This window comes from Cucurbita pepo, chromosome 1, assembly GCF_057944985.1.
Source record: "Cucurbita pepo subsp. pepo isolate OVF chromosome 1, ASM5794498v1, whole genome shotgun sequence".
Lineage (NCBI taxonomy): Eukaryota > Viridiplantae > Streptophyta > Magnoliopsida > Cucurbitales > Cucurbitaceae > Cucurbita > Cucurbita pepo.
The window spans coordinates 3,273,614-3,287,803 of NC_141798.1; the positions used below are offsets into that span (position 1 = coordinate 3,273,614).

The following is a 14,190-nucleotide window of genomic DNA, read 5'->3' on the forward strand; positions in this document are numbered from 1 at the left end:
GTTGTCTTTTACGGACCTTGACGTGGCATTATCCATTAAATAATTAAATCCCCATTATAAAATATTAATCGGATAATCTTTGCCTCCAACCAATAATCATCCATCACGTATTGCTCCGTCGAGTACTTTTAATTATAAAAAAAATTCTAAATAAAATTTGAAAAATATTGAAATTAGTTTATTGTGGTTTAAAAAAAATTCAAATTTAGTCGTCTGATATATTTTTTTTTATATTTAAATTTAAAAAATAGTGCGAATAAAGGATAGGATTCAAAGAGATCTATAAGATTTATTTTGTAATTTAACAATGATTTTTATTAAGATAATGTCTCGTCCCTTGATATTATTTAAATTGACATTATTTTAGCCTTAGATTTTAGATTATATTTGATGCTACCAATATTTGGGCAAGATAATGCGCGTGGTATTCGTATGACAACAAATGTAAAATTTTTTTGAGTAATTTTATTTTGGTCGAGTGTAGTTTTTATTAGGTCTCCAAGTTTCCAATATTATACTTTTACGTCTAAAATTTTGAATTTAATTTCTATTTGGTTTATACGTTTTAAAATATTATCTTTACTAAATGAAAATTAAATTAATATAAAGTATTAAAAAAAAATATAAGAATATAATATTTTGAAATTAGAACAAATTGAAAGTAAGCTTGAATGTCACATAGAAAATGTTAAGGTTTTGAAATATAAAAAATAAGCTCAGATTTATTTTAGGTCTAACACGGACACAGCCTATTCTATTGGGCCTCATTGGGTCGGCCCACTAGATCCAATCCAATGTGACCCGAGACACTCGATTTGAGTGGATGGGCCGTTTCTTTAGTATCCAGATTACTGTCGCCCCATGTCAACTACTACGGCAAATACGTATCTCCGGTTCAGTCGTCAGTCGTCTTCAACCGGCCACCCAGCTCTGCCGTTGTGTCGTTCCACATGATGAGCTTGTTCTGTGGCTCACTCGCTCTGTGTTCTCTTGCGGGCGCAATTACAAGGTGATTTTCTTCGTCTCACTGAGTCATGAAGTGCCGGAGCGTAGCGTGCATATGGACCGGAACGCCTCTGTCGCACAGAGTTACCGCCACTGCCGTGTTGAGCCACCCTCCGACTCTCTACACCGGCGGATCTGATGGCTCAATTATCTGGTGGAACTTATCCTTCAGCGATTCCAGCTCGGTAATTCGAGTAGCTATCGCTAAACTCCGCGATTGATTATAATCTTTAGTTGATCATCTATATAATGATAATGGAGACACGTTGGCTAGTTAAGATAGATCAGTTAACAGTTTTGCCGTTCTCACTGTTCATTGCATTTAATTTAATTTCTCTGATCCGACATTATAATTCAACTTAGATTGGTGAGCTTGAGGTACCAGTTCATTTGGTGTAATTCCTTCGCCAACTGATCTATGTCTGTTTTCTAATTGACTTTCATATTGATATATTTGCTCCGTGGATTGATAGTAAATCATGTAGCTCGATAATTACTTCTCCTCTTGTTAGGAAATTGAACCGGTTGCTGTATTGTGTGGCCATGCTGCGACAATAGTCGATCTTGGCATTTGTTATCCTCTTATCTCGGGGACGAGTGAGACAGAAATTTCAAGTAATGCCGAGGTGAACTCAACTTCAGAAACTTGTGGTGCATTAGTAAGTGCGTGTTCTGATGGTGTGCTGTGCATTTGGAGCAGGAGAAGTGGACATTGCAGGCACAGAAGAAAACTACCTGCTTGGGTTGGGAGTCCATCCATGGTGCGTACGATTCCGTCAAAACCAAGATATGTATGCATTGGATGCTATTTTATTGATAATGTTCATTCGTCTGATCACCACTCGGTTGATCACACTGAAAGGAGTGAGGCTTCAGCCAATAAAGAGTATCGCCATAGAAACCATTCCAAATGCTCTTTCGTTATCTTTGATACGTATACGCTTTCCATTGTTCAAACTGTTGTGCATGGAAATTTGTCTATTGGCTCATTGAGGTATATGGCCATAGTCTCACCATTAACAGGTGAGGGGAATCATTCAGCAGTTTTAGTTGATTCATTTGGTCGGCTGCAGATGGTTTCAACATCTAACTACCAAGATAAAGTGGATGAGGCTAGCTTGCACAATAGTTCGCAAGTGGATATTTCTATTTGGGATGAGGTATTAAGTGAGAGAGGTCTGGTTTTGTCAGTTGCAACCAAACGCAATATTATTGCCTTTTTGTTGCCTGATCGTTGTGTGTTTAAGCTTTTAATCAACGGTCTCATGGTTGGAGAGCTTTTTTTTACGGACATTCTTTTTGGTGTTAATGAGGTCACCTCGCAAACTCATGCTGCTGGAGCAATGTTTCTTGAGGGTGGTGATGAATTGAATAACATGGATAGCCAGACATGCCCTGAAACATTTGTCGAGAAATTTGCTGTGTGGAATTCTGGAGGTCATGCAATCGTATATATGATATCATTTGCAAATAACATATTTGAATACAAACTTCTTTATGAAATTCCTGCATCTTTTAATTCCTCAGATGTGAGACTATCAATATCTTTCATTCAGCTAAATAAACATGTCATCCGCATCGAGTCACTCAGCTCTCAAATTGAAGAGCCTTATCATTGGACTTCTAGTATTACGATCTGGTCACTACAAGAGAAACATCATGTTCATGGAAATTCGTACCTGAAATGCAAAATGGTTGGTGAATCTAGTTCATTGGCAGAGTGGATTTCAGATTCCACTTGTTACAGTGAATTCGTAGGGCAATATGGTGTAGGATCTGAGTTGAATTCTCAGCGCTTGTCTGATTCTAGTTCCGGAAGTGTAAATGATTTATATTTAGGTGGTGGTAACAATTTTGTGCAGAAGGGACAAATAATATCTTCTTCTATGGTTATTTCTGACAGTTTATCTACTCCTTATGCAGTTGTTTATGGCTACTTTAGTGGCGATATACAAATTTTAAAGCTTGATTTGTTCCAAGATCTCCCTTCTCATAGTGGAAGTCCACACTGTGAAGTGAATCATCATGTACCACAACTATATCTTTCCGGACACATGGGACCTGTACTTTGTTTGGCAGTTCATCGAATAATGGGCAAAGGTAACGAACAAGTTCTTTTATCTGGAAGTATGGATTGCACCATTCGGATATGGGATCTTGAATCTGGGAATCTTATCATGGTAATGCACCACCATGTGGCTCCTGTGAGGCAGATAATTCTTCCTCCTGCTCATACTGATCATCCTTGGAGTAATTGTTTTCTTTCAGTTGGGGAGGATTCTTGTGTTGCACTTGCTTCCTTAGAGACTTTAAAGGTGGAGAGAATGTTTCCTGGACATCGCAACTATCCTGAAAAAGTTGTGTGGGATGGTGTAAGAGGGTATATTGCATGCATGTGCAGTAACCATTCCAGTACATCTGATACTGTGGATATATTGTATATTTGGGATATTAAGACAGGTGCTCGTGAGCGGATTATTCCTGGGGAAGCTTCTCACTCAGTGTTCGATTATTTTTGTAAAGGAGTTGGCAAGAGTTTGTCTGGCTCTGTTCTGAATGGAAATACCTCTGCTTCATCTCTATTCTATACAATAGTCGAAGATGGGAGTCTTAATGATTCTGTTTCAAGCTATGGTCAGTCCACCGATACATTAGAGGCAATGGCAGATCTGACGAACAAGGTGGAGTCGGGCATGTCCAATGGACATGCTAGAATACAGAACTCTGCTAAATCATTTCTAAACTCTCTCTATAATTCTGAGAGTGAACAGCATCCTATTAAGTGCTCATGTCCATTCCCTGGGATTGCTACAATAAGCTTTGATCTTAAAGCATTAATGTCTTTCAATCAGAAGGCCATGTCAATGGTAAATAGAAATAATATCGAAGATACTGCAGTTCCGAAGGATCAGCAAGCTAGGATGTCAAGTCCCAACGCCAAGGATAATAAAATGGATGATCCTTTGGCCCATGAAATTTCAACTGAATATAGTGAAGAGCTTAACTGGATTAGTTCATATGAAGAATGTTTAATTCGGTTCAGCTTGTCCTTTTTGCATGTATGGGGTGTTGACAGTGATCTTGACAATTTACTAGTAACTGACATGAAGTTGAAAAAACCAGAGAGCTTTATTGTAGGTTCTGGTTTGCAGGGGGATAAAGGTTCATTAACAGTGACATTTCGTGGTTTGAAAGCTGTTCTTGAGGTAGTCTGGATAATCTGTGCTGAATAATGCGGCATTTTCACGTTTCATATATTTCTTCTGACTCTTGAAATTCAATTTCAGCTTTGGAAGTCATCCGCTGAATTTTGTGCCATGAGGTCACTCATGATTCTGTCTCTTGCTCAACACATGATTAGCTTGTTTCACTCAGGTTCATCTGCCAGCAGGTTAATTAAAATTACTGCACAAGCAATCTAGCAATTGATTTTTTTTTTTTTTTCTTCTTCTTCTTTTGAGTTAGACATGTACCCCAAATTTAGGATTTAGTAATGGCAGTCCTGAACTCGGAAGTTATTTTTAAATGTAAAAGTTACCGGCCCATCATTTTCAGTTGGCTTAACTACCACTTTACCAAGAAAGCACGTGAAATCTTTAATAGGGATTTTGAACACAGGATCACTAGGTGGTGTAAGGCCTTTATCTTGGTTCCAAACTGTTGGGGAGTGCTAGACCCCACCAAACACTTTGCATTAGTGTGGACAGATTTTTATTTACTTTGCAATATACTAGCAACTGGAGCGACTCTCTGAGAGGTCAACTCTCCTTTCCTAGAGCTGACATTAGGATGAAATACTAACAAACTGAACGCCCTCTATTCACATGGTTGCATAAGTATTCTCTTTCCCCATACTAATACTTGTTTGCTATTAAAGAATGGACTCCATATGAACAAGCAGAAAACACGTCCCTCTTTATAACATAGCCAGTTCTACTTAGTCGGCTTAGCTACTTTTCTCCTTGCACATGTGACATGGATTGGTGGCACATAGAAGATGATTGGAAAAAAGGCTTAAACTATTCCAAATATTAAGAAAAGTAGAAAGGCCAGTGGACCCATTTTCAATTACACGCATACACACTCATAGATATAGATACCGATAATATGTACATATACATACACAGTTATCTAGATTTGTTCATTTTTCACCCTGTTTCTCTTTCTTTGCAGTGCGCTGGCAGCTTTCTATATGAGGAATTTTGTGGACAAGGTTCCAGATATAAAGCCACCTTTACTTCAGGTACATCTTTGCTTATTTTTCTCAATTTGTATGTTTACCAATAAACTACATGTAGTTACCTATGTAATTCATTCTTATAATTAGAATAAGGTATTCAGTTTCTTTTGCGTGACATTGCTGGAGGATCTGTACCATTGTGTGATTGGATTGGTGTACTTGTTGCTGTGGTTAGTTGCTTCTTTTCCGAGTTAATATGTTTGCAGACCAATTTTATATGCATAGAGTATTGATGAAACGAAAAGATTATATTATTGAGGCGACTGGTGCATTCCTTTTTCCTGAAATAGGCACTTTCAATGAAACAGTAAAAAGTTATTTACCAGCATACTCCTGCCTGCAACATACACTGGCCCCAATATGTATTGCTCACAAAGTAAATATCTAGACTAGACCAATTGGGAGCACTTTGTTTTTCTAACACGAAACCCCTTTCCTCCCTCAATATTCTCCTATTCATATAGTCCTTTCTAACCAAATTTCGTGTGGATCACCTTTACGTTTGGTGTGTATTTTTCCAGTGAGCACCTGGTCCAAGTTTCCTGGCACATTTGGATCAACGATCCAACACATATCGACTAATTTAAGTAGAATCCGTCACATCGTAGACTAGGGACAGCTCTAAAATTCTCATTTATGTTTTCTGATTTTTTTTTTCTCATGTATTCACACTTCTCATAAAGATTGTTTAACACCCCCCCCCCCCCCCCAAAAAAAAAAAAAAAAAAAAAAAGAAAAAACTTCAAATCTTCTTTGAACTTTTTCCTTCTGAGTAGCCTTTTAGATCCCTTTCTCTAAAATTGGATGTGAAACTTTCCATAACACAGCTGTTGTGAGAATGATGGATAAACCAATCACATATGTGCAACAAAGTTACTAGAAACCTATCAAAAGAGAGGATTTTGTTGCTGAAAATCTGGCTATTCCTTTCCGACCATGGGCTACCATAAGAACCCTCTCAAGAGTTGAACCCAGATGATTGACTTCTCTTTTCTGAACAGATGGCCTACCAAAAAAGCAGATAGAAAAAAGTTTATATTGGCTGTCATTGGAGTCTGCCATTGAAAAGAAGCTAAGAGCAGGCTCCAAAATTTGCTTGTAAACTCACATGTTATTGATAAATGCCCCTACGTTTCATTCTTTCTCACACATGATTCCCCAATTAGGCAAGATTGGTGAAATGGTTATGGTGAGCCATCTTCTTTGAATTATTCACGTGTGCATGTTAGTAGGATATTCATCCATCCAAATCTTGTTCTTAAGTAAGTATTCCTGAGTAGATTGTAGATGAGATCCTTCAAAATAGATCTCACCGAAAAGTTGTTTGAGGGATCATACAGCCATATCCATATGTCATCTGGAAGGCTTGGGGAGATCAATGAGAGCTTAGGGAGAGGACAACCGATTCATTCCATCGTTTCTTTCTCATCCATGAATCTTCAGAATCTGAATCCTAAAATTATAACAGATGGCCACAAATCACTGCCGATTGCTGGCTTGAAGAGGTCAGAGAGTACAACCTAGGGAAAAAGTGAGATCCTCGAGAGCCACACTCTCCTTAGAAATTACATTCTTCAAGGTCTGGTCTTCTACCCATTTATCAAGCCAAAATCTGATTCTTCTTCCATAGCCAAGTTCAGGGAATAATTATTTTCAATTAAACATGATCGTTTTGTTCTAGAAAACCAAGGAGATCTTATACTTCCTCTCTTTCATATATTAGTCATATATCCCATTACTATCAATTTGTATTTTCTCTTTTAATTTTGTTTTAAAATTCTCCCTTTCTTCATATCCCTCCATAATAAAACGTCATTCATTTTCTTTAAGCTTCGCAAACCCCCATTTTTCAGAGGCGGAGAAATAGTTTACAATTCTTGATAGTACTGCTTGTATAGGCTTCAGCTATCCAATATCCACCTTTGGCAATACAATAAATCTTCCATTCAGCCAAAGTTTTCTCCATTTTCTTCTTCAGAGGCACATGCCATACGTGGCCATCTCTCCTGGTTGGTGTTTATTGTGTAGAAGTGTTGATGAATAGCAAAACCATCTTTTTTATTATGACCTTCATGATGTTTCAACCTTTTTTGAAGGATCAAGAAGAAATTGACTTGTTTTCTTTTTCATTTTAATGAGATAGCTGGCTTTTATACGTTATTGAAGTCTCTCTGCCTAATGGTTTATGACTATTGTACCAAAACATTATAATTATCGTTTGACTAGAAAACTATTGTGGTGCCGGCAATATTTTGTTTATATATCTACTGATAAGAATTTCAAGTGCTAAAGTAGGTGAAGCAATTTCATAATCAAGTTTCTATAGAATTTTTAGTGTGGAAGCGGATAGAGATAAATATGTTCTGGCTTAAAATTCAGAATATGATGCATTTGATTTCCTCGATGATGGGAATGGGATATGGCTTACACAATAAATTAAAAATTCGAAATGTTGCACTGGCTGTAGTACCAGTGACACTTAATATATTATGCCTGCTGGCTTGATGATAATAAATGAGGGTTACTTTCTTATTGGGTTAAATGCTATTAATGTAACATTTCTAGTTGGCCTGATCATGAGATAAGGTGGAGACAACAAAATTGGAACATCGTTCTGGCATTCTGACCTGATTATTAGTAATGTCCTTGTTTTACTTGATTCTGATCCCTCTTTTTAGCAAGGACCAACGGAGGCAAAATGAAAATATCAAGTCGCAAGACAACCAAACTAGAAATAATGAAATTTGTTGAACTGTAAATTTTATGTTGTTAATTTAAACATCTGTCATGATTGCTTATGTATTTTTCAGCTTTTAGTGAGCTTCTGGCAAGATGAAAGTGAACATGTCCGTATGGCTGCTCGCTCTTTGTTCCATTGTGCAGCTTCACGTGCAATTCCACTACCACTAAGAGGTAGAAGGTCAACCGAACATGGAGGTTTGAGTGAAATTGGAGATAGTGACAATGAACTCGATTGTTTGAACGTGAATGAGAAGTCTGATAATGTAATATCTTCTGCCTGCATTCCTAAAAGTGAAGAGGTCTTTCAGGTTGAGGAATTCAGTGTACGCAACTGGTTAGAAACTTATGAAATACAAGATTGGATTTCTTGCGTTGGGGGAAAGAGCCAAGATGCAATGACTTCTCATCTAATAGTTGCAGCAGCACTATCCATTTGGTACCGCAGTCTTGTGAAGAAAATCCTACCAATGCTGGTTGTTCATTCCTTAGTAAAATTGGTAAAGTCCATGAATGATAAATACAGTTCCACTGCTGCAGAGCTCCTTGCTGAAGGTATGGATAACACATGGAAAGCTTGTCTGGGTAATGAAATTCCTCATCTCATCGAAGATGTATTACTCCAGCTGGAATATGTAAGTGGTCCATCTGCAAATCAGTTAGTTCAAAATTCAGCTCTTCCTGTGGGCATACGGGAGACTTTGGTTGAAGTTCTTCTCCCAAATCTAGCAATGGCTGATATACCTGGATTCTTGACAATAATAGAAAGCCAGATTTGGTCTACTGCATCTGATTCACCTGTTCATCTGGTGTCACTTAAGACACTGATCAGGGTTGTGCGTGGTTGTCCTAGAAACCTGGCACCATATCTTGACAAGGTTTGTTCCAAGTTCTATATAAAATATTAATTAAATTGAAACCATGACTTTCTCTGCATTTTCATGGAGATTTGTTCATACTGAATTAGTATGAAGGACACTCTCTGCTCTGAGTTGTTGTTTCGGCATCTTAAGATGACCTGAATTAATCTTCGTACCCTCTATAGCCAATATAATCCATGTTCCCCATCAAGAAATAGATGATTCTCTCCTGGGATTAGCGGTTGAAGAAAACTGTGAATGAAAAAATCGAACTTTTCAATTGATAAAAAACTTGACTAATTCGGGGGAGCACGTGCATTCTTTTTGGAGTGGGATAAGATGGCCTTCCAAATTTCAATGTGTAGTTCAATAATCATTCGCTCAGATTATAAGAATTTGTTATCACGGGTTGTAAGTTAAAGACGATGTACTCTGTTTGACCTTTTACTACCTAACTACTTTTGGTTCCATAATTCTTGCCATTGAAATCTCATCTCATTTAATACTGCAGGCTGTTAACTTCATTTTGCAAATCATGGATCCCAGCAACTCAGTCTTGCGTAAAATTTGTTATCAGAGCTCAATGGCTGCTCTAAAGGAAGTGGTGCATGTCTTTCCTATGGTATCATTAAATGATTCATGGACCAGATTGGCAGTTGGTGATGTTATTGGAGAGATCAACAGTGCTAGCATTCGTGTGTATGATCTACAAAGGTTAACATGCATATTCTCTATCATATATATATATATATGTATGTATATTTCTATTTTGGTGTAATTCTTCATGTTCAAAATTCAAATCTAAAATCTGAAAAAAAAAAAAAAAATTCACCAAACAAATATTAGATTCAGTGAATCTGAAATCGAGAAGCAGAATTCAAATCGTGTACCAAACAGGTAACTTTTCTTCCTTTTTTGGAAACAGTGTGACAAAGATTAAGGTTTTGGATGCGAGTGGACCTCCTGGACTTCCAAGTTTGCTTGCTGCAGGTTCAGAAAAGGCAGTAAGGACCTCAATATCAGCTTTGAGCTTTTCCCCTGATGGAGAGGTATGTGTTACTGTTCCATTGTAAAATTCATTATCCTATTGAGTCCCGATATCATTGTGGACAATAAAGTTTATGCCTGTTGGCTAACCGTATTTTCATTTGACATTGATACTTAATATCATTTGGAAAAGGGAATATTTTATACTGATAGATACACTCATCAAGTGTTTGCACTTTAGAATCTAAATTCTGAACTATAATGATTTTAACTGATTCATTTTAATTGAAGGGTTTAATACCAGTTTACCAGGTTAAAGAAAAACCCTTTCCTGATCATATATAGAATCTGAGTAAGATGGTGGTCCTCTGAATCAAAAAATCCTATCCTTGTTTAAGTCTACTGAAAATAAGGATTGGGACTAATTTCTCTTCTATTTTTTCTCAGAAGGTAACTTACGGTGAGTAATTGCCCTAAAATTTTAATTGTAATTCTTTAGTGTCGATTTTTATTTGGAGTTAAAGGTAATCCTTGGTAAATGAGGACCTCCTAGAGATTCTGGATTAAGTTCGACATAGACGAAGTTCCTGTTTAGTTTTGAATGATAGATTTTTCTTCACTACTAAAGTTGAGCTAGGAACACATTGAAGCTTGAGCTGAATTTACTTGTTATTAGCCTTAAAAAATGACTGAATACAAAGAGCATAAGAAAAAGTAACTCCCAAAAGGATTCAATTTTTATTTGAAATCATTGGCGACCCACAGTAATAAAGCACATCCTAGAGGTTCTGGATTAAGTTTGACATAGGCGAAGTTCTTGGTTTCTATAGTTAGTTCTTGGACTCCCCTTTTGTTTGAGCTTTATCAATGAAAACTCGGACTTTTGCGCAAAAAAAAAAAAAAAAAAAGGAAAAAAAGAAAAAAAAGGCTCCTGTCAGGCAAAATAAGACCTAATGGATAATTACAAAAAATCTTACATGCTGAAGCCCAAAGAGAGGCATGAAACCAAACGAGGGACAAAACCTCCTCTCAAGGTTAATAATTTAGGGCTGCTTATTATTTACATGCCCTTTCCATAAATTTATTAGACTGAGCGATAATTGTAAAACAGAGTACTTCATAATTCCAACTTGAAGTGTCTTAGAGGCTGTCAAGATGGTTTGATTTTTTGTCAGAAACATAACAGACTTTAGATAACAGTTTTTGTGTTTCAAAAGGATTCAGAGCAAAGGTATCTCTTAAAGGAGCTATATGAGATGTGACATTAAGATAATAAACTATGTTATTGATAAATGTAATTTACTAGGCACAATGCTGCCAAAATCAAACAAGTCACAAAAATTTCCTATGATTGGTAGAAATCATAAAAAGGTAAAAATTACGAAAATGTCTATTGCCATCCATACCTGCATCCTGGGAAGAACTCCTGTTTCTCTGCAATTAAATATCCCTAAGAGTGCATTTAATCGATGGAAGGTTCTTTTAAAGAAGAGGTTGCTGACAGGGTTGATTTTTGAGCTTCATATTATAGAGCACCCATTTGACCAATGAGGAAGATATTTGGATGTGTCCTTTTGAGAAGAATGGGAGTTTCTCAACAAAATTTCTGCTCAGCAGCCTTGTCTCCTTGTCCGTGGAAAATCCGTGCCTTTTTACGAAGGCCATTTGATTCAGAAATTATTCAAAGAAGATAAAATTCTTCATTTGGGAACTTGCACACATGCCTCTTTCTTCTAATAGGTGTATCCTTAGCAAAGCTGATTTGGAGAGACAATGCCACATTTTTATCTGTCGTCACTTTGCACGGCTCTTTTGGAATGCTTTGAGGGTTGCTTTCAACTGGAGGTTGACCTTACCAAAGGACCCCCACACTTAAATTTCCTCCTCTCGGGCCATCATATTGAGCATAGGAAGGAAATTCTTTGGTTGAATCTTGTTTGGCCTTTTTTGTGGTCGGTTTGGATTGAAAGAAACCATAGAACTTTTTAGTCCAACGAAAAGACATATTCGGTCTTTTTTTTTTACGCTTGATATTTTTGGTGCATTGCTGGACTGTGCTTAAAGTTGTATGACTGTATAAATTACAGGGTGTGGTTGCCTTTTCTGAGCATGGCTTAATGATCCGATGGTGGTCATTGGGATCTGTATGGTGGGAGAAACTAAGCCGCAACTTTGTTCCTGTTCAATGCACCAAAGTGATATTTGTTTCTCCATGGGAGGGATTCTCGCCCAATTCTTCGAGGTTAAGTATAATGGCAAGTGCAACAGACTCATCTGATAGGCAAGCAGATGTGCAGGTAATTTCTAAATTAATAAAAATACCCCTCAACTTTGCACTTTATAATACCCATAAACTTTCAAAAAAATTTAATAATAACCTTCAACTTTAAAAAAATAGTCTAAAAAATACTCCTAAATTTTAATAAAAATTCAAAAATACCCTTACTATCCTTTATGGTTAGGTTGGTATGAAAGTTGTTAATACTTTGTTAAAAAAAGACTCCTAAACGGGTTTCAAAAATACCTTTTTAACTTTGAAAATTGTTTAAAAAATACAAATTTTTATTAATACCCTTAATTTTTATTTTTATTTTTTAAGAACTCCAAATTACCTTTGAACTTTTTTAAAACCTTCCAAAACATCTTTAAACTTTTTTAAAAACTTGAAAAGCATATTTAAATATTTTTTAAAAATTAAAAAATGTACTTACCGTTAGTACCACGTTTCAAAAATACTCATGAACTTTCAATAGTAATATTAAAAAGTTTGAAGATAATTTATGAGGTGTCTATAGATGGTTTCGTTCATAAGAAATTTTTTGTACTTTTTTTTAATAAAGGTGGTGTTGATGCCACTGGGCATTTTTAAACAAAATATTTACGGCAAATGTATTTTTTAACTTTTTAAAAGGTTAAAAGTATTAACGAAGCTTTTTAAAGTTTGGATATTTTTGAACCATTCTTGAAAATTCAAGTGTATTTTTGAAACAAAATACTAAGGTTTCCATTCAAAATTAATGGTAAGAATATTTTTAGATTTTCTTTTTTAAAGTTTTAGGTTTTTATTGAAACTTTTGAAAGTGTAGGGGTATGTTTTAAACCAAGTACAAATTTTATGGGTATTTTTATTAATTTAGCCTCGATAGTATTCAGATAAAATCTGAATTCCTAAATTCAATTTCTATTTACCTCAGGATTAATGGAATTTATAGTGATTGAGTTTGGTATGGTGCTTAATTATTACGTTTTTATAGAGAAATTTGGTCAATGATCCATTGATAAATGCACTAATTCTTCATGCAAATTCTTAGAGAATGTGGAATATGGTTTCTAACGTTGGTGTAGTTACATCTCTTTTTGTTGGCTGCTGTCCTGTTTAATCGCATTTTCTTTGCCAAAACTTAGTAGAATGGTTTTGGTTAATCCCTCTAATATAAGTAATAGGTCTATTCGGCCTTTTAATTTTTCCCGTTTGCAGCCTTGTGCATTTGAAACACCGAGCACCGTATACAATGACTGAATTTCCTTTTCCAGGACAATGTAAGGGATTTGAGTCATGCAGACATTTTGAAGATTTTGATTCATAGTCTCGATCTTTCTTATCGGCTAGAATGGACTGGCGAACGGAAACTTCAACTCACACGGCATGGAAATGAGTTGGGATCTTTTCAAATATAAGCGTACTTTTGTGCAAACCAGTTGGCAAGGCCCTCAAGGAAACATCCTTGAACATTCAGACTAGGAAGTCTCTTAAAAGTTAAAAACCATCATGAATTTCCTAGTTTCCATCCTCTTGCTTGCTTACCACTAGTTCAAGGCTTTCGGGCTGTGGTTCTGTATTTCCTGATTAAGTCGGCCCACGCGCAACATGAAGAATTTAAAAGGCGTCTGTCTTCTTGTGGCCTTCCCAGGATATATCTTCAATTGTTGTTTCTTTGAGGGAGAAATGAAAGAAAAGAATCTGATATGCATTTTTCTGGTATGATCATGTTATCAATTCATCACTCTTAAAGATTTTCAATCTTTTCTCCTCACGTATTCTCAGTCTCAAGATCGACTTTCTTCGAGTCTCCACGAGTAGTAATTGCTATTTTTGCATAGCTTTGGTTACAACATTGTATTTAATTTATATGTTTTAGCAGTTTGTTTATAAAAGTTGCATGTAATGCCGTCTTGTTTTTGTTTGTGAAACCCAAACCTGATTATTTTAGAGAGGAATTTACTATAGAGTTGTGTTGGGTAATCCATTCAATATGGAACTGATGCTGCTGCTTTATTTTTCCTTTCTACTTTTTCTCCATTGGCTTACTTTTGGATTTGTATTATCAACGAATATGTTGAATATTCATGTAGATATCT

At 36.1% G+C, this 14,190-nt stretch overlaps 1 protein-coding gene across 2 annotated transcripts; it reads left to right on the top strand.

The window, feature by feature from the left end:
• The first annotated feature begins 886 nt into the window (after nucleotides 1-886).
• Nucleotides 887-14,118, top strand: LOC111807326 (Transducin/WD40 repeat-like superfamily protein). 2 transcript variants are annotated; one of them, XM_023693005.2, is made up of 9 exons: nucleotides 887-1,190; nucleotides 1,518-4,211; nucleotides 4,293-4,396; nucleotides 5,179-5,248; nucleotides 8,056-8,862; nucleotides 9,356-9,558; nucleotides 9,770-9,893; nucleotides 11,919-12,128; nucleotides 13,366-14,118. In XM_023693005.2, exons 1-9 carry the CDS (start codon nucleotides 1,035-1,037, stop codon nucleotides 13,507-13,509), a joined length of 4,512 nt encoding a protein of 1,503 aa, XP_023548773.2. In that variant the 5' UTR covers nucleotides 887-1,034; the 3' UTR covers nucleotides 13,510-14,118. The 2 variants fall into 2 exon arrangements, with proteins under 2 accessions (XP_023548773.2, XP_023548781.2); XM_023693013.2 differs by lacking the exon at nucleotides 887-1,190 and having other exon boundaries at nucleotides 1,518-1,631; nucleotides 1,706-4,211.
• Nucleotides 14,119-14,190: the final 72 nt, after the last annotated feature.